General features: G+C 42.5%; 1 protein-coding gene across 1 annotated transcript; it reads left to right on the forward strand.

The window, feature by feature from the left end:
* The first annotated feature begins 291 nt into the window (after nt 1-291).
* On the forward strand, nt 292-9,379 carry LOC143961512 (olfactory receptor 1468-like). The gene is made up of 2 exons (XM_077470807.1): nt 292-743; nt 6,580-9,379. Exons 1-2 carry the CDS (start codon nt 711-713, stop codon nt 7,528-7,530), a joined length of 984 nt encoding a protein of 327 aa, XP_077326933.1. The 5' UTR covers nt 292-710; the 3' UTR covers nt 7,531-9,379.
* The last annotated feature ends 11,952 nt before the right edge of the window (nt 9,380-21,331 follow it).

The raw sequence follows: 21,331 nt of genomic DNA on the forward strand, positions 1-21,331 counted from the left end.
ATTCACTATTATTATTTTTCTTAGAGGACTATTTTCATCTCAATACAGTATAGACTACATATCTATTTCAACACAGGTTCCTTTAAAATGTTACACTGGTGTTTCCTGAGCAATTATTTACTACATTGGATTTTGAAAAAATATTAAATATAATAAATACATGTTATTTTTTTATAGTTACAAACGTAAACCCAAAGAGATCTTGATTACTCTCTATGGAATCTTTAATCTGCATAGTAACATATAAATGTTTGTGTGAAAACAGGTTTCCTATTCAGTCAACTGTGCTTATCCACCGATACACATCATTTGTTTTACATTTTCAGTAGATATATAAGATACTTATTAATATTTTATCTCTCTCTCTTTCTGTTTTTTCTTTCCATTCATGACTTCATCTAGATCTTATTTTTTCCATGTTAAATAGAAAAACTCTTATGAAGACGATTAATGTAATATTGAATCAGAACAATATATAATTTTTTTTAATTACTTTGACATATTTAACATTATTTTGACTGTCACACTTTTTTATGTATTTATTGTTTTATTTATTTTTTACAATCTTCCATGTTAAATAGAAAAACTGATAAAAAAGACAGTTTGTGTCATATTGTTACATTTTTAATATTGACACTTTTCATTTTGCCGAAAATAAAATCTTATTTTTTTGTTGGTTTATTTAAACTTAAATGAAATAATAACCACATATGGATTTTCATCAGACATCATTAATGAATAGAGTAAGTAAATTTTTTTTTTTTTCAGACAAAATTCACCAACCTATAATGTTTTATGAATGAAAATAACAATGGTTATGATCAATTTGATTTTTTTTATAACTTGGTGCTTTATGTTTTTTTTTTGTTTTGTTTCCTATCACTGTTATGACATTAAACTGTACTTAAAGCCAGACAATAAAATTGTATATATAACTCAATTTTTGCCTTTTAAATGTAGTTGTGCAAAGCTTTTTTTACATATTGTGTATATATCTCTCAAGAGGTGACGAAATGAACAAAATACTACAAAAATCACCTTGTGGCGCTATAAACGCAACACTGCTAAATACCAGTGTACAAAAAGGTCCAACTGGACTCCGTGAATAATATGAACTCAAGTGCATAAATAAAACACACATTAAAGTAAATGCTAATACAATCACAGTCAAAAATCACATGTGAATGATAACAATCAAAAAAAAAAAAAAAATATCGCATGAACTTCAAATGAGTGAAAATATATATGAATCAAAAATATGTGAAAAATTAATATAGCAAATAAATCAAGCAAAATATTAACTGCTATAAAGGTGCTCAAATAACAAAGTGCAGTCCCAAAGAAAATGTGGTTTCACAAATCCAATAATAACTCAGACACACTCAATGTCTGATTGTGAAATGATGATCACAGTGATTCAAAAAATTCTTCTCCAGTGATAGTTCTAAAGCGGAGTGTCCATAAACGCAAAACCTTGACCGCACCCTCAGTGCTCGTGCCCCCCTTGTCTAGAACACTCACCAACAGTATTGCCCAGCACTCTCGTGTCGGGCAAAAAACGCTTATAATGAATACAGATGGTAGCAGTTCCTCCAGCCCAAATCTTGTACCAGACTCCGCGGCAGAGGTTAGTGGGTTAGTATCTCAGAGTTACATGAATCAAATTAAAATTAAAAGCAGGCACTTCAAATAGACATTCCACTGATCAATCAGGAGATCCTATACTCTTAGGCATTGGTGAGCACATCAGAAGCAAGTCCAGTTGACATCAAAAAGCACCGAATCTATAACAAGGCAGCTGTGCGGTACCTGACAGCAGACAGCCCAGTTTGAAAGCAGCGCCAACACGTGATAACCAGTCCTTCAATATGTACACACATATTGAAGGACTGGTTATCACGTGTTGGCGCTGCTTTCAAACTGGGCTGTCTGCTGTCAGGTACCGCACAGCTGCCTTGTTATAGATTCGGTGCTTTTTGATGTCAACTGGACTTGCTTCTGATGTGCTCACCAATGCCTAAGAGTATAGGATCTCCTGATTGATCAGTGGAATGTCTATTTGAAGTGCCTGCTTTTAATTTGATTCATGTAACTCTGAGATACTAACCCACTAACCTCTGCCGCGGAGTCTGGTACAAGATTTGGGCTGGAGGAACTGCTACCATCTGTATTCATTATAAGCGTTTTTTGCCCGACACGAGAGTGCTGGGCAATACTGTTGGTGAGTGTTCTAGACAAGGGGGGCACGAGCACTGAGGGTGCGGTGAAGGTTTTGCGTTTATGGACACTCCGCTTTAGAACTATCACTGGAGAAGAATTTTTTGAATCACTGTGATCATCATTTCACAATCAGACATTGAGTGTGTCTGAGTTATTATTGGATTTCTGAAACCACATTTTCTTTGGGACTGCACTTTGTTATTTGAGCACCTTTATAGCAGTTAATATTTTGCTTGATTTATTTGCTATATTAATTTTTCACATATTTTTGATTCATATATATTTTCACTCATTTGAAGTTCATGCGATATTTTTTTTTTTGATTGTTATCATTCACATGTGATTTTTGACTGTGATTGTATTAGCATTTACTTTAATGTGTGTTTTATTTATGCACTTGAGTTCATATTATTCACAGAGTCCAGTTGGACCTTTTTGTACACTGGTATTTAGCAGTGTTGCGTTTATAGCGCCACAAGGTGATTTTTGTATTATTTTGTTCATTTCGTCACCTCTTGAGAGATATATTTAAAAAAAATTTTAAGTGGCAGCTAGGAAGGGAAAGGGGTTTTTGAGCGCTGTGATGATATACTAGAGGGGAGGCCATTTAGAGTACCGTATATACTCGAGTATAGGCCGACCCGAATATAAGCCGAGGCCCCCAATTTACCCCCAAAAAACTGGAAAAAATTATTGACTCGTGTATAAGCCGAGGGTGAGACATGCCTGTCCATCCCTGTGTGTCCGTCCATCCCTGTGGGTCCATCCATCCCTGTGTGTGTGTCCATCCATCCGTGTGTGTGTGTGTGTGTGTCCATGCATCCGTGTGTGTGTGTCCATGCATCCGTGTGTGTGTGTGTGTGTGTGTGTGTCCATGCATCCGTGTGTGTGTGTGTGTGTGTGTGTGTGTGTGTGTGTGTGTCCGTGCAGCCTACCTGTGTCCAGCCTGCCTGTGTCCGTCCAGCCTGCGTCCCGTCCAGCCTGCGTCCCGTCCAGCCTGCGTCCCGTCCAGCCTGCGTCCCGTCCCGGCCCGGCCCGTCCCGTCCCGTCCCGAGCCGAGCCTCCGTCCTTCAGCTCTTCGTCGGCGGCCATTCTAGGATTCAAAAGCCGCGCCTCCGTCGGTGATAGGCGGAACACTCAATTTCCCACTGACTGCTGGGAAATTGAGTGTTCCGCCTATCGGATGTCCGTGATAGGCGGAACACTCAATTTCCCAGCAGCCTGTGTTCCGCCTATCACGGACATTGTCTCATCCTCGTCCGTAGTACGAGGATGAGACGATGTCCGTGATAGGCGGAACACAGGCTGCTGGGAAATTCAGTGTTCCGCCTATCACAGGCGAAGGCGGAGGCGGAGGCGCGGCGTTTGAATGTTAGAATGGCCGCTGTCTGTCTGCTCGATACGCTGATCGAGCAGGCAGACAGCGATGACTCGAGTATAAGCCGAGGGGGGCACTTTCAGCCTCAAAAAAGAGGCTGAAAATCTCGGCTTATACTCGAGTATATACGGTATATCTTGAGTCTTTTTAAATATTGTGTATATACTATACATACAGTACGTAATTTATTATTTGCCCCGCTATGTTCCACTTTATATGTGTTATAGTTAAAAGGAACGACATACTTCTCCTAAATCTGCATGTCATCTAATTCAAGAACAGAGTCTGTCCACTTAGCAAAGGAAACATTTGCTTAGCCTGTTAAACTAAATAAAGCCATTGTCACCTCAATCAACCAAATATGTGTTAGAATAAAAATATTGTCTTTTTAAAAAAATATCTTTAATGTTTTTGCTGCCAGGCCCTGCTCTCAACTTTTAAACTCAGGTGGCCAGACCAATTTTGCAATTTTTCCATGAATTTTGCAATTTTTCACTTACAGATTTCAGAGTTTGTGAAAGATCCCCCTCTCTTTCCAACCATATATGTTCTAAAAGAATGTGGCCGTTAGAATAAAAAAAAAAAATGTGCTACTGACTTTTTTAGGCCTTGTTATGTTTGCACAAATATTTATCATATCACAATTTTTACTAAAAATAAATTAAAATCATTATTAGTGGATACATATGTGGCGACATTTACAAAACCCCTGCTAAATTCCTACTAAATAAAGAAGTTAAAACTGTACTGAGTTAATAAATAACAAATATTTGTACATTTTTAATTGCGTCTCTTTGTGAAATGGTGAAAACTGAAGGTGCATAAATCTGTAGATGAAAAAAATAATAATATTTACTCTAAAAATCTGAGGTTATAATTTTTCAATTACAGCTTTCAGAATTTGTAAAAGACCCCCCAAACCATATATTTTCTAAAAAGCATATGACCTGTAGAATAATAAATAAAGTGCTACTGATTTTTAGGCCCCAGGAATAGTTGCGCAAATGTTCATCAACTCGCAATTTTTACTAAAAATACACTGAAGTTATTATTAACGCACACAAACATAATGTAACTTGCAAAATTCCTGCTAAATTGCTACTAAGGCCTCATTCACATTAGGCATACTAAAGTGTTTTCCTGTGTTTACCGGCAAGGGGATGCCATGTTTACCTTTACAGGTGTTCCATGAATCCCTGTGCAAGCAATCCTATTCATGCCAACTGAGATTCTATGGCTGCACAGGTACAACTGTTGCTCCCAATTTGACATCCATGTGGGTGTGGGTGCACAACCCCAAATACCGACTGTGAGCTCAGGACATGCACCTGGACCTACATGGATGTCAAATATTTTTTGGGGGGCAGGAGATTTGTTGATTTTGATGAGATATCAGAGGTCTAAACTTACCACTGATGTCTATTTTTTGAGACAGAGAAAAAAGGACTGAAGTCAGTCTCTTTCTCTGCAACCTGAGCTGCACTGTACATGAATGAATAGAAGTCTTTATAGAGGCTCCTATTCATAAACAAAACAGAAGCATAGTAAGGATAGATAAAGGAGCAATCGTTAGTGATTGTTCACTGTGCCCATTCAAGTTAAGAAAAGGGGCTGGTAAATACATGTTTACCACCCCCCTCCCCGCTCCCTACCTGACAGCTTGTCTGTGTGCCCCAGAATCTGCAGCTGGCATAAGGAGGAAGACAGAGAGCCAGCCAGCAGTACAGTGGGACCAGAGCCGGACAAGAGCAGGACTGATGCCAGGGGATCGTTAAGAGGGGAGGTATTGCGGGGGGGGGGGTCAGAGTGACAGATAGAAATGTAAAAGCTGGCAGGATGTCAAAGCCGATGAGAAGGATAAAGAATCCAGCCGCCGGCAGGATGACAGAGCCGGTGCTGGCAATGTGGACATTTACAGTGATTAGGGATCAGGGAGGGGTAAAGAGAGGGACACTGGAGGGGGGGGCACTGTAGGGGGGCACTGGATGGAGACACTGAAGGGGGACACTGTAGGAAACATTGTAGGGAGGCACTGGATGAAGACACTGTAGGGGACACTGAAGGGGGACACTGGAGGGGGGCACTGGATGGAGACACAACACTGAAGGAGGACACTGTAGAGGACACTGGAGGGGGGCACTGGGTGGAGACACTGAAGGAGGACATTGCACGGGACACTGGAGGGGAGAACTGGATGGAGACACTGAAGAGGGACACTGTAGGGGACACTGGAGGGCAGAACTGGATGGAGACACTGAAGAGGGACACTGTAGGGGACACTGGAGGGCAGAACTGGATGGAGACACTAAAGAGGGCACTGTAGGGGACACTGAAGGGGGGTACTGGATGGAGACACTGAAAGGGGACACTGTAGGGGACAAGGGCAAGTAAAAAGAGCACACTTCTGGCATGTGGATGCAATCTGCAGCCATGCTGCTGCTTGATTACATTTAATCAGAAGCTTGTTAGCTGCTGATTACCTTCATTCAGTAAAATACAAAGTGGCAGCTTCCATTTGAGTGTAAATTCATGGTTGTTGAAGCAACCATGAGCAACCATGAGTTTACAGGCACAGAAAATGCAAGGTCTATATGGCATACAGACCTGTCCAGCTGGAAGAAGTTTTCAATGTACTGGCAGAAAAAGGGTTAAAAGTGGTTGGGTATTAAAGCCACAGGTTCCCCTTATCTACTAATAATCATTCCGCAAACTGAACATACATTGTCCCTACTATGGTTAATACTTATAAATATTATATAAATCTTTTCTGCTTCCATACAGACCACACATAAAGGTAATGTCACCACATTCTTTAATGGATGGATTTAACAGCAAGACTGTATATAATCTGCTGCTCTTCACCAGTAAACTTGTTCTCCTTATTTACTATGATTCATTAAGCAACATGAACATAGATGTATTTTTGTACTGCTAAAATAAATAAATATTACATTAATAATTTGTTTTCTTATGTCACACAGACCACTCATAAAGGTAATGTCACCACTTTCTTTTTTTTGGGATTCAATAGCAATGCTGTATATAATCTGCTGCTCTTCACCTTGGTCCTTATTATATGTATAGTGACAATATGTGGAAACTTTTTGATCATCATGTTGGTATATTATAGCAAGACCCTTCATTCTCCCATGTACTTCTTCCTCTCCCAACTCTCTATATCTGACATCTTGCTGACCACAGATATTGCTCCTAACATGTTAAATATTATTCTACATGAGATGACCTCCATATCATTTTCTGGTTGCATCACTCAATATTATGTCTTTGCTTCAACAGAAGCATTTGAATGTTACCTTCTGACAGTGATGTCCTATGACCGCTATCTGGCCATCTGCTCTCCTCTGCATTATACCTCCATTATGAAACAAACACTTTGCATTAAATTTGTTTTTGCATCCTGGATTTTCAGCTGTTCTTTGGTATCAACATTAACATTTGCCATAAGTCAACTAGAATTCTGTGGACCAAATGTTATTGACTATTTATATTGTGATTTCAATCCTCTTGTGGAACTTTCCTGTTCAGATACATCCAGTATTCAAATGGAAAAAACCTTGTTGTGTGTTCCTGTGATAATCTTACCCTTCCCAGTGATAGTGGTTTCATATATTTATATTGTTTTAACACTGTTAAAGATACCTTCCATTTCTGGAAGACAGAAATGCTTTTCCACTTGTAGCTCCCATCTCACTGTTGTGTTTCTATTTTATGGAACCCTAATTGCTGCATATCTGATTCCAAAGGAAGGGCAATCACAAATTATCAGTAAGATAATGTCCTTGTTGTATACAGTATTTACTCCCTTGATAAATCCTTTCATATACAGCTTGAGGAATAAAGATATCAAGGACAGTTTAAAAATATTGTATAGAAAAAAAAGTAATTTTTATTCAAAACATATGCAAAAGTAGATAATTAAAATATAGGGAACATGGGGTGCACCGGTCTCACCACCACGCAGAAGCGATGCCTAATAATTAATTGATACTAGAATTCAAGCCTCTCAACATGGTTCCTGAAAAGGCTAACACCCTTCAGACTTTCATGCCACAATTAGTTTTTATGACTTGCTATTTACACAGCTGGCAAGACTTTTTTTTATAGGGGTGGGCCGAACACTCCATGGTCAGACAAAACAGACAAAAAAATTGTGCGAACATGCAAATCCTATTAAAGTCTAAGGGACACAAGCATGAAAAATCAAAAGTGCTAATTTGCAAGTTATTGCCATAAAAAGTGTGTGGGGACCGGGGTACTGCCCCAGGGGACATGCATTCATTTTTCAGGAGCAGTGATTTTAATAATGCTTAAAGTGAAACAATAAAAATGAAATATTCCTTTAAATATCATGCCTGGGTGGGGGGGTTCCCCTTAGTCTGTCTGTAAAGTGGCGCATCTGTGTGATGTGTATTACAGTACAACAGCAAAATAACATTTCTAAAAAAAAAAAAATTAGATAGCCCTAAATGATATAGCACATAGATAAAGAAAATAGCAAGAAAATAATAATTCATGTAGGAAAGAGGGTTTTTTCTTACCAGCTATTTTTAGTAGCAGGGATAAACAATGCTGAATTGCTGGTAAGCAATTAAGTACACTTTTGTAACCAGGAACCTAAACCGGTGTCAAGCAGAAGGCTGAGAGGTAGCCAAGTTCGATGGTAATTACCAACATGTGTATATTAACAGTCTGTTTTTATAGTAGCGAACACAGAACTGAAGGTTCACAGAGGTTGGCATCTGAAATAGGAGACAGGTGAGATGGCTTAAATAGCTCAAATAGATTTAAAATAAATATCAGAAAAAATCTGAGAGAGAAAAAGGCTAAAGCATTGGTAGACGCAAGCACAGGAATGGTTACCTCCTCAGGTATTATCAGCCCACAATATAGATAAAAAAAAAATCAAGGAAAAAATTGGTGTGGAGTCCCCCCCAGTCCATACCAGGCAATTTGGGTCTGGTATGTATTTTAAGGGGAACTCCATGCCAAAATGTAAAAAAAAAATGGCGCAGGGCCCCCCCAAAATCTATACCAGACCCTTATCTGAGCATGCAGCCTGGAGGACAGGATAGAGGGGGCGAGCAAGTTCCCCCCTCCTGAACAATAGCAGGTCACATGCCCTCAACATGTTGAGGATGACCCAGCCCCTCTCTGATGTCACATTACATCACTGGGTGGACCCACCTTTGCCTATATAACAGCTGTCACAGCCAAGAGACAGCAGTTGCCGGAAGGCCTCCCATTGAGGCTGAGCTTTTTTATATATTCTTTGGATCCGTCAGGCGGCGTGATTGAAGATGGATCGATATTGCAGGACACTTTTTTTCTTTAAATAAAGGAATTGTCAAAAACTGTCTATTGTGGCTTTTATTTTTTAACACTATTTTTGGTGAATGGGTAGGGATACAATGCACCTAACACCCATTTACATATGGGGTGGGATCTGGGGGCCCCCTTGTTAAAGGGGGCTTCCATATTCTGAGAAGCCCCCTACCCACAGACCCCGACAACCACAGGGCAAGAGTTGTCAGAAAGAGGCCCTTGTCCCCATTAACATGGGGGCAAGGTGCTTTGGGGGGACCCTCCCTCTTTTGAGGGCAAGTGACCTAGTATGGTTTTGGGGGGGTGCTCGCTCATCCCCCCTTTGGGGGGAATTCCCCTTAAAATCTATGCCAGACCCAAAGGGTCTGGTATGGATTTTGGGGGGGGGGGCCCTATTTTGTTTTTTAAATTTATTCTGTCATAGGGTTCCCCTTAACCACTTCAGTACATCATATTATATAATCTGCACTGCACATTATATACCCTGCACTGTAATATATATATATATATATATATATATATATATATATATATATATATATATATATATATATATATATATATATATATATATATATATATATATATATACTATACAGACTGATCTATATACGCTGAACTGCATTATATATACTATACTATATATATACTATATGGATTGTACTATATAGTCTGCAGAAAAATTGGACCTTAGGTGTTGGTGGTGCCAGAATACTATAACCCCTCACAGTTACTCTTGTTGGGTGCAGAATTGGTCCCTGCTTTTAAAAATTATTGTAATTACACGCCCAAGTCAAAAAGGTCCACAAAAATTGGACCTTGGGTGTTGGTGGTGCCACAACAATGTAACCCCTCAGAGTTACTCTTGTAGAGGTTAATAGAGTGATCTGGCAGGAGCTCCAAGCTAGACCATTTAGAAAGGGAGGCATTTCAAGATTCTATGCCCATCTACAACCTGACGTTGGCTGTATCAAAACGACCCCTATGCTGGCATGGGAAAGAGAGTTAGGCACCACTTTCAGCCATTTGGAATGGAATTAAGCCAGAGGACTTACCTTTAAGGCATCCAGATGTGTCAATCACTGGGATGAATTCCTAAAATGCTAGAAGCAAAAACAGAAGCTATCGTGCCCCCCTTAGGTTAGCCAAAATCTTTCCTGACTCTACAGCCGAATGTAGGAGAAGATGTGGAGATACGGGAACTATGTTCCATGTGTTTTGAAAATGCAGATGCCTATGCAGCTTCTGGAATGGGAAATTCTCCCTAATATCCAAGGTCACAGGCTTCTTCACCTCCCCTACACCAGAGATGGTTCTCTTGCATCTAAAATAAGATATAGTTCCTAAACTATCTCCCGCCTCGACTACTGCAACTCCCTTCTCATTGGCTTACCTCTACATAGTCTATCACCTCTTCAATCCTTCATGAATGCCGCTGCCAGACTCATCCACCTTACCAATCGCTCGGTGTCTGCTACTCCTCTCTGTCAATCCCTCCACTGGCTTCCACTCAGCCAAAGAATTAAATTCAAAATACTAACAACTACATACAAAGCCATCCACAACTCTGCCCCCAGCTACATCACTAGCTTAGTCTCTAAATACCAACCTACTCGTTCTCTTCGTTCCTCTCAAGACCTCCTGCTCTCTAGCTCCCTCATCACCTCCTCCCATACTTGCCTCCAGGACTTTTCCAAAGCCTCTCCAATCCTATGGAATGCCCTACCCCAATCTGTCCGCCTATCTCCTACTTTATTAGCTTTTAGACAATCCCTGAAAACACTTCTCTTCAGAGAAGCCTACCCCACACATAGCTGTATTTTCATTTTCTCCATCAGCTCATCCCCCCCACAGTTATTACCTTTTGTTTCAACTTGACCCTCCCTTCTAGATTGTAAGCTCTAATGAGCAGGGCCCTCTGATCCCTACTGTATTGATTTGTATTGCAAGTGTACTGTCTGCCCTCATATTGTAAAGCGCTGCGCAAACTGTTGGCGCTATATAAATCCTGAATAATAATAATAATAAACAAGTTTCCTGATTGTACAAATTCTAACAGCAGCTCGTATGGCTGTAGCTTATCTTTGGAAAACTATTACAGCCCCTAATGTGTCAGAAACTATCAAAAAAGTGCAGAATTCTGCCCAATATGAACAGACATTAGCTTATGGTACAGACTCTATGCAAAAATTTCACAATAATTGGAATTGTTGGATCAGCAGATTCCCGATAATGGATACATAACCTGAAATCTACCACAAGATTTTGGAATTCTTTATGTCTTAGCATTATATGGTGTCTATGTTATGTTTTGTTCTGTTTTCTTAATTTTGATAACCACTTTGCTTTCTGTAACCCTTAGTTTTAACAAATAAATCACCCCCCTAATTATTGGGGAACAGAGTTATAGTTGATAATCTATCTGATCTTAATTGTTCAAAGTTTTCTTTTTTTTTTCTTTTTGCATCAGTAGGCAGCGGGTCTATTATACTGATTTCCATCGCTGAGGTATGCTCGCCTCGGTTTATCCGCCCGTTCATTATCTCACCCGCGTGAAATTTACCAAGACTGCCAACCATCATCTGCATATATTCTTTCATGTTTTTTTTATATATTTTTAACCCACAATTTACCTTTATTCTTATCCTTAATATATTAAATAGCCATATAGCAACCTTTCAAAATAGAAACCCTTACTTTCCTTATTCATAATCACGCCCCCACCCCTCCCCTCTCTCTCTCTCGCCCCTCACCCCCCCCCCCCCCCGAACTTCCCTCACCCTCTTTCCTCCTTCCTCTCTCTCCTTCCCATCTTTCTAACCCTCCGACATTTCCAGATGTTTTACTGTCTTTTTAAACTCCAACCATCTTCCCCATATCTCGTAGAATATTTCTACCTGATCTTCCTCTCTAAGCCCTTGTACACATGGTCGGAGATTCTGCCAATCAAATCCGTCGGATTTTGTCCCTCAGATTTAGTCTGATGGATTGTGTCTGAAACTGTTGCATACACATGGTCGGACTAAGTTGTCGAAAAATCCGATCTTTCAGAACGTAATGACATAATTTCGTTACGATGGGACTACATTCAGGCTAGTAGCCAATAGCTTTGATGTAGGAATTTGATCTGAGCATGCCTGGCACTTGGTCTGATCAAAATTCTCTACACATGATCGGATTACGTCCGACCGGCCCAGTTGGTCGGGAAATATTTCCAACATGTTGGAAAATTGGGTCCGACGGAGATTCGGACGGAATCAGTCCGATGCATACCACACACAGTCGGACTATCTGACGACACGGTCCGATAAGACGCATTCCGATGGATTCTCCGACCGTGTGTACGCGGCATAAGTCTGGTTTCCTCGATCGATCTTATCCAATCAATCCTCTCTATCCACTCCTTAATTGAAAGAGGGTTAAGGGCTCCCCAAGCTTTTGGAATTAAACTTTTAGCTGCATTCAACATATGGGGTATCAATGTTTTTTTATAGTGCGCTATAGTTTTATCCGTGTCATGGAACAAGCACACCCTTCCTGACTTGTTCTCCTGTTATCTGTTGTATGTTATCTATAATCATTTCCCAGTAAAGTTGAATCTTCGGACAGTCCCACCAAATATGTGCATAAGTCCCGGGGTGCTACACCCCCTCCAGCACAATGCTGAAGTCTCTGCTCTGATTTTCTGTGCTCTTTGCGGGACTATATACCACCTTGCCATCAATTTATATGCCATTTCAACTGTCCTAGTATCTCCAGAGGTAGTACATACAGCTCTCAAAATCCTACCTCTATGATCCTCATCCCTCAGAGCTCCCAGTTCTTCCTCCCACTTCTTCAAGTAGGGTGGGTCCCCCACTTCCCCTTCTTCTCCCGGAATTCCATATATTTTGGATATAGTCTGTCTCCGGCACTCGGGGGAGGAGAGAAATCTCTCCATAGGTCTCAACTCTCCCTCCCCCCGTAGTGGCTGAGGCAGCGCCCGTGCAAAGTGCTGTATTTGTACATATCTCCAATTATCTAACGATCTAATTCCCCATTGTTGTCTTAATTCACTCAAAGTACGTAATCTATTTCCACACATCACATCTTTTAACTTTATGTCATCTTTCTTTGCCCACCTCGTGAAATATATGTGTTCTTCCTTCCCAGGTTTAAAGTAATTTGTCTCTAATAGAGAAATTAACGGAGAATTGAATTCCCAATGATATAGTTTTCCCAGCTCATCCCATATTTTAAAAACGTTTAGTGTTAGTGGTTTTGTGCTTCTTGCAAGTTCCCTGTGCTCCCTTGGAACCCATATATTTTTCCCTAAATCAGCCATGCTTTGTGCTTCCTCGATATCCACCCATCCCTTACTCCCCCTATTGTGTAGCCAACCTGTGATTCGTGATATAATAATTGCCTGATAGTATCTCTTAAAATTTGGCGCTGCCAATCCCCCCTTTCCTTTGGCCCTTTCCAATATAGCGCATGAAATTTTAGGATTCCTACGTCCCCATAAAAATGTAATTATCAGAGATCTTAATTTCACAAAAAATTCTTGTGGGATTTTTATTGGGACCATCTGGAAGACGTACGTTAGCTTAGGCAGTATAAACATTTTTAGCGCATTTATCCTACCAATCATTGATAATGGTTTATATTTCATATGTCTTAAAAAATCTCTGATCTTATTAAGGGTCGGGACATAATTGGCCGCATATGCAGACGAAAGTGATGCCGTCAGCGTCACTCCCAGGTACCCTAACTCCCCCTCACACCAAGGGAAAGGCAGTGACGCCTGAAGTACCTGTCGCTCCTTTTCCGTTACTGTAATATTAAAAATTTCAGTTTTAGATACGTTAATCTTGAAGTTTGTTAATTTTCCATATCTATTCAGTTCCTTCATTATATTCGGTATTGTAATCCTAGGATCCGACACATAAAACAACAGATCGTCCGCATATGTGACCACCTTATATTCCTCTTTTCCCACCCTAATCCCTCTTATATTCCTGTTTTTTCCTAATTGCAGCCAGTAGGGGCTCGAGAGCTAGTACAAAGAGCATCAGGGACAGGGGGCAACCCTGTCTGGTTCCATTATGCAGCTCTAAGGACGGAGACAAACTTCCATATATTTTTTTTTTGCTGTTGGATGATGGTAAAAGGCCATGATCCACCTCATCATTCTATCCTTTATTCCCAGATGTCTCAGGCTGTCCCTCATGAAGCCCCAGTCGACCCTGTCAAAGGCCTTCTCAGCATCTATTGACAACAGGACGACTGGGGCTCCCCTCCCTCCAGCTTCATGTATCAACAACAAAGATTTAAGGCAGTTGTCCTTCCCTTCCCTCCCTGTGACAAAGCCCACCTGATCACTAGAGATCCAGTATGGCAGTACAACTTTTAACCTTTCTGCTATAACTTTTGCAAAGATCTTAATGTCGGTGTTCAGCAGAGATATTGGCCTGTAACTCTCTGGGGCCAAAGGATCTTTACTTTCCTTCAGTATCAAGGTGACATACACCATCAAGGCCTCTTCCCTTAAATTTTCTCCCTCTGCCATTGCGTTCATATAGTCGCATAACGAGGCACCAAGATCTTTCCAAACTTCCTGTAGTACATGATAGAATACCCATCTGGGCCCGGACTTTTCCCAGTTGGCATCTCCCTAACTGCTCTCAAAACGTCTTCTTGTGTTATTGGTGCCTCTAGGAGATCCAGTTCCTCCCCCGGAGGGCCTGCAAAGTCAAGTTACTCGAGGTAACCCCTAGCTTCATCCTGATTTCTTCCCCTATCTTCTTGACCCACATTATACAGCCGACTATAGAAACTATGAAAGACTTTAGCTATTTCCGGGGTTGAGTGTCTAATTTCCCCACCCTCGTTTCTGATTTTAGCTATAAAGGAGGCCTTTTTTTTTCCTTTACTACCCTCGCCATCCATTTCCCACATTTATTTCCCTCTTGGTATCTCTTTTTGTCTACTATGTGGAAAGCCCGTTTTCTTTCCTGCTCCATCAATTCTCTCAGTTCTTCTCTTTTATTTCTCAGCTCCAGCCTCTCTGGGATCCCCTTAGATCTTGTTTGTTGCTCTAACTCTTGTATTTCCTTCCGTAGATCCCCCATTTTCTTTCCTTTTTCTTTCTTTTTCCCAGTCCCAATGCTTATCAAGATACCTCTTATATAGGCTTTATGGGCCTCCCATATAATACCTCTGGGGATACCTGGTGTCTCATTCCTACAAAAAAATTCCTCTAATTCCTTCTCTATTTTCTTTTCTACCTCTAAATCTCAGATCAGAGAGTCATTGATCTTCCACATCCCACCTTTGAAGCACTCTGTAGTTATTTCTATCTGCATTATAACAGGAGCATGATCTGAGAGGGTCATCGGCTTTATTCCCACATCTTTTAGCTGAGGGAGCATTTGATGCTCTAATAACACATAATCAATTCTGGAATATGTCCCATGTACTGCCGAATAGAACGTGTAGTCTCTAATACCCGGGTGTCTAACCCTCCAAGCATCTATCAGTTGATGCTCAGTTAGCAGATGCTTCAATCCGTTTTGTTTTGCCACCGAGTCACGGGCAAACGCCCGTATAGAGTCCCTCCGAGGCTCCACACTCAAATTGAAGTCTCCTGCCACTACTAATTTCCCCCTTTTAAATTCTGCTAGCTTACTCAAAGTTTTCCTCAAAAACCTTTCTGTATTTCTATTCGGTGCATAAATATTTACTATGGTATATTCTGAATTGAATAATTTCCCTCTTATAAAAAGATACCTTCCCTCTAGATCTACTATTTGCTCCTCCAACTCAAAAGTTACTCTCCTGTCAAACCCTATTGCTACACCCCTAGCATAACTTGATGTGGAGTCCCCATAAAACCAGTTAGGGAATTGCCAAGAGATGAGTCTCCCTCCTATTCCATGTACTATATGTGTCTGCTGCAGACATATCACGTTTGCCCCATAGTCCCGTAGCTCTCTGCTAACCATAAATCTTTTCTTTACATTGTTTATTCCCCTTACATTGTATGATATTACGTTTAACGTAGTCATTTAATATCCGAGAGCCACCGCCCCCTCCTCCACCCTTCTCACCTCTCTGAGGGCCCCAATACGGGTTCTCCTCCCGGGGAGAGATTACAAACATAGGGGGGAGGAGGGGGAGGGGAGAGAGAGAGACAAACCCCACACTACCCCCTTTTTTTACTTGCCTTACCCCTCATTTCCTGGGCCTTCTTCTTCAGGAATCCAATGTCCAACCCCTCCTGCTACTTCTTTGGTGATCGGCGGGTAAACGTAAGGAACCCTGCTTTTGCTCCCCCGTATCTTAATTTACATGGGTCCGATTTTTTAACCCCAAGTACCCGTCAAGTCAGATCCCGGTTTTACCCTGGAGTTTTAAACTGGGGCCCTCGTCCCTTTTTATTCCTCCTTATCCACTCAATGCCAAATACTACAGAGCTTTATGGGGATACTCAGGAGATTAATTTACCAGCAGTTTTGATCACAACCCTCTCAAGGATACCCTCAGATACTGCAAAACTTACTGAGACATTTAAATCATCAGCCATTCCATGCGTCTGATATGTTAGATACATTTGGCATACGCCATCATCGTCCTACTCAGTTCCATTCATAATATCATATACCTCCCTGAGTCTGTTGCGGCAAGAGAGGGGGAGTTCACATAAACACTCCTTTGGTAAATTGCTGCTATTAGGTTGTCCTTATTCTTTTGATCTTTAACAAATCCACCACTCCCATTCAAAACAGCACTCCAGATACCCAGTATGCCAAACTTATGGAGTTAATCAAAGACATCAAATCACATTACCATTTCCAGCCGTCCGTCCAGGGGGTGTCTTCTGCTGCATGTCACATTCAAAACAGTACTCCGGATACCCAGTATGCCAAACTTCAAACTTATGGGGTTTATCAGAGACATAAAATCACATTACCGTTTCTGCTACATGTCCCACACTTACTTTTGTTTTGTGTGTCCGCCTTTCCGTCCAGCGCCCTCTCCGGTTGTCCACTCGAGAGGGGGGAGAGAAAGGGGGGGAGAGAGGGGGGGGCACACTCCGCTTCAGGCTGCGAGCTCACCACCCGGCGGGTCCGCTGACCCCGTTGCTGCGTGCGGGAGAGGGAGCTCAGACAGCGTGTCACGCTGCCTCTCATCTCCGATGGATCCGCTGGCCCCGTTGCTGCATGCATGAGAGGGAGCTCAGGCAGCGTGTGTAACGCTGCCTCTCATCTCTTCCGGGTCTCCGTCCTAGGCAGGTGAACGCACGCTGGGAGAGAGGCACAGCGCAGCCCGTGTCCACTACGTGCAAACGGCTCCTCCCATCCCCGAAAAAAGGGTTCCTGCCACCTATGGTTCTGCTCAAAGTTGTTTAATAGCATTTCTGGATTAATCTTTATAATTCACAAGATGATGCCCCAGTCAAACAGGGACAGGAAAATTGAGCCTTGTGTGTTGGTGTTGCCCTAAACCAAAAATATTTTTGAAAGCTAGCATCATCAAGATTCAGGAACTGGATAGGCAGCATAGGCAATCTTCAAGGGATCCCAGATTCCTAGCAAATTCAATTAGTGACATCAGCTTCAGAGGCTTGACAGCTGCTGAGCCAGGACTGATTCATTTTTATAAATGTAGCCTATCAATGAAGCCTGTGGACAGGCACACTCTTTGATCCATTACAAACCCTCCAGCAGCACTGAATGTGCATTCAGAAAGCATGCTGTATGAAGGACAGGCCAGTATCTCAATTGCATATTGAGCAAGTTCTGGCCAGTGGTCCATCCTCAAAACCCAATAACACAGTGGATGCTCAGTTGGAAAGGACTCCAAGTCTGCTCTTAACCCTAGATATTCTTGCACCATATAATGCAGATGCTGCCAATAGTTGCTTAAACCTATCAGCCCTGGGTGCTGAAGACTAAAAAATAGTTTAAAGGGATTGGTCAGCCGGCCACCTTCTCCACTGTTCTTCCTCTGACCGAACAAAGCCTCAGAAACACGTTGTCCAGCACCAGGAAGTGGTAACCTCCCAGGGTCTGGAAAAGCATTACACAAAGTTTTCTTCAAGGAGATGGTTCATCCTCTGCTCCCTCTGCAAAGGCAGAATGAGCTCTGCAAATTTACCATTGTAACTTTGATCAAGAAGGGTTGCCAGCCAGTAATGATCCCTCTCCTTGATACCACAAATCCTAGGGTCCTTTCGCAGGCTTTGAAGAATCAGGGAGCCCATGCAGTGTAAGTTTGCAGAGGCATGAGATTCTGAGTCCTCTGGGTCACTAAGGATGACATTGTCAGGAACTACCTTCTCCCAGCCATGTACAACTTTCTGGGTACTGAAATCCATCTCATCCTGAAAACTGCTGCGTGTTATCCACAACCATGCTAACCAAATCCTCCTCCTCTTCTTCCTGTGTGTTTGGCGGCCCCCAGGAATGCTATCTGCATAAATGGAGCCTTGAGAGGAAAGGAAGTCCACGTCCTCCTCCCCGTGTTCTGCCTCAAGTGCCCTGTCAATGATTCCACAGAGCGCATGCTCAGGCAGGAAGACTAGAGGGAGAGTGTCACTGATGCATGCATTGTTACTGCTCACCACCCTTGTGGTCTCCTCAAATGGTGACAGGACAATGCAGCATCCTTAATCAGTAGCCACTGGCATGAAGAAAAGAAGCCAAGCTCCCTTGAACCTGCCCTGGTGCCATACTCACATACAGTAGGTACTCATTTATGGCCCTCTGCTCTGTGTGCAGCCACTGCAGCATTGCCAAAGTTGAGTTCCACCTGGTGGTCATGTCCCAAATGAGGTGGTTTGTGGGCAGGCTGAATTCCTGTTGAATGTCAGTCAGCCTAGCACTGGCATTGTATGACTGCCGGAAATGACCACACACTTTTCTGGCCTGCCTCAAAAGTACCTGTAAGCCTGGGTACCTGGTCAAGAAATGCTGCACCACCAAATTCAGAATGTGTGCCAAGCCTGGAACATGGGTCAAGTGTCCTTGTCAGAGGGCAGAGAGAAGGTTGGTGCCATTGTCACATGCAACCATTCTTGGCTCAAGCTGCCATGGCGTTAACCACCTCTGAGCCGGCCCCTGCAGAGCTGACAGAATCTCTGCTTCAGTGTGGCTCATGTCCCCTAGGCAGACCAACTGAAGCACTGCATGGCATCTTTTGGCCTAACTGCTTGTGTAGCCCCTTGAATTCTTGGGGAGCACAGCTGGTTCAGAGGAAAATTCAGTGTAAGAGGCTATAGAGGAAGAAGAAGAGGAGGGGTTGGAGCAGAGAGATGTGGCAGAATCACAACCAGCTTTTTGGAGGCATGGTGATTGAGCAAGCTCCAACACTGCATCCTTCCCAGCTGTTAGCAGACTTACCCAGTGTGCCTTGAAGGAAAGGTAATGTCCCTTACCATGCCTGCTGGACCATGAGATGTGATACAGCACATTCCACAAATTCACAAAAGGGGGGGACATGGCTGCTAGTTTCTTGTCCTTCTGTGGCTCAACCTGGGAACCAACATTGGAGACTTCAAATTGCTGCGCATCCTCGAGCAGTATATAACCGGCACTATGGTCGAATAATTCTGGTGACTCCTCCGTGCATGATGGTGGGGCTATGGAAGGTGTAACTGTGGACAAGGAGCCGGTGGAATAGTCCACTTTGGCAGCTGCGTTGGAAGGCAAACTAGTATAAGCCTGGGTAACAGAGGATAAGGAGGATGAGGATGGCTTAGCAATCCACTTCACCAACTCTTCTGATTGTTGTGGCTCCATAACATGGGCAGCAGCAGAAAAAAAAAAAAAAAGTGTGCCCCGCCTGCAGTGGATGCACCATGTCCGCGACCACCACTTTTCACTGTAGACACAGAGGCAGCTTGCCCTCTTTTAGTGGCCTGTGAGTGTCTGCCTCTCCTTGTTGGCCTTCTAGACATGATGGGGTTTTTTTTCACACCACACCACACTGTATTATATACTGTAAACCGACTATACTGTATTATATGCTGTGTACACCACCTGCAATGTATTATGTACTGTACACCGGTGTTGTTATTATTTATTTATATATATTTTTTTTCACACGCTTTTTTTTTCTCTCTGTAAGAAGAAAGATACAATGTATCTTTCCTCTCCATTCACAGAGAGAGAAAAACACAAGGGTGGGCTTCACTGTGACTGATCACTGTTTTAGCCAAGCAAAGGTTACCACAGTGATCAGGTGAACTGGAATCGGGAGTTCTTGGTCCAGATCATTAGTACGGGACCTGGCGCTCTCGATGAAACCTCCATCTCTGTACTGGGAAGGTGCTGTGCGTTGTGTTCCCAGCTCAGAGACAGATTTGCATATATGCAGCCCAACGGCAAAAAACATTCCATAGGTGTCTATTCTGACGTACGACTGGGACTTCCGTTTCCGGGGGGTGTGTGCTGAGCATGGAGGAGTGAGGAGGCTCGTGTGAGCGGTGACCGTGCTTACAGACAGCGTGTATTACACAGCAGCGGACCGGAGAGACTCTCTGTTCATGCCGGGCCGTGGGCGGAAGACAAAGCAGCTGAATGCTCCCGTCCGCTCGTATATCACGAGGTATCTGGTGAAGAGCGGAGGGGGTACAGCGGTGGAGGAGGAGGAAAAGCTAAAGGCTAGGACGGTGAAGAGCGGGGGAAGAGAGGAGAGTGGCGTGACAGCTGACACAGCTAAGATCATTAAATCCTCGCAAACCCCGGCATGTGATACTGCATTCCTCTCTTCAAAGACTGCTTTGTATACTGGCATTAACCCTATGCAGAGCTGGGACACAGAGGAGATAGCGAAGGCTAAAGATATCCCTGCACAGATGGAGAAGTGCATAAGAGGAGGACGGCTGGATCAAAACGAAAGTGAAAGGTCAATCTTGTATCCACTTTCAGATAATATCCCTGCCTCAGTCCAGAAAATGTCAGAAACAGACCGGCAGATATATCAGGCACCAGTAACAGGCACAGATTTAAAAGAGATGGGAGGAGGAGAACAGGGGCTTAGACAGTTGATTCAAGCCCTACCCACAAAGGATGATATACAGGCATTAATGTGTAATCTGCTGGGTCCATTAAAGGAGGAAGTGGGTGAGGTACGGAAGAAAATAGAGGCAATAGACTATAAATTGCATAACTGTGAATTATCCCAAAATAAAGTAGAAATACGGATGGAAGAACTAGAGAAAAAATGTATAGAGCAATCGCAGAGAATGACTACTATGCAGCTACATTTGGAGGAATTTGAGAATAAAAGCAGAAGGAATAATCTGCGGATAAAAGGTATTACAGAAACGGTGTCAGCTACAGAGCTAAGAGGAGTATTACTGAATATTTTTAATGAACTGTTGGGTAATCCCCCTGATACGCAGAT

Source organism: Lithobates pipiens, unplaced genomic scaffold (assembly GCF_037356315.1).
Source record: "Lithobates pipiens isolate NorthernLeopardFrog02 unplaced genomic scaffold, aLitPip1_a1.2 Scaffold_8, whole genome shotgun sequence".
Lineage (NCBI taxonomy): Eukaryota > Metazoa > Chordata > Amphibia > Anura > Ranidae > Lithobates > Lithobates pipiens.

Bases quoted from the DNA above. Each gene is read 5' to 3' on its own strand.
- LOC143961512 (XM_077470807.1), top strand. From the start codon at position 711: ATGGATTTTCATCAGACATCATTAATGAATAGA. The intron at 744-6,579 runs GTAAGTAAATTT...TATGTCACACAG, and splicing joins AGACATCATTAATGAATAGA to ACCACTCATAAAGGTAATGT.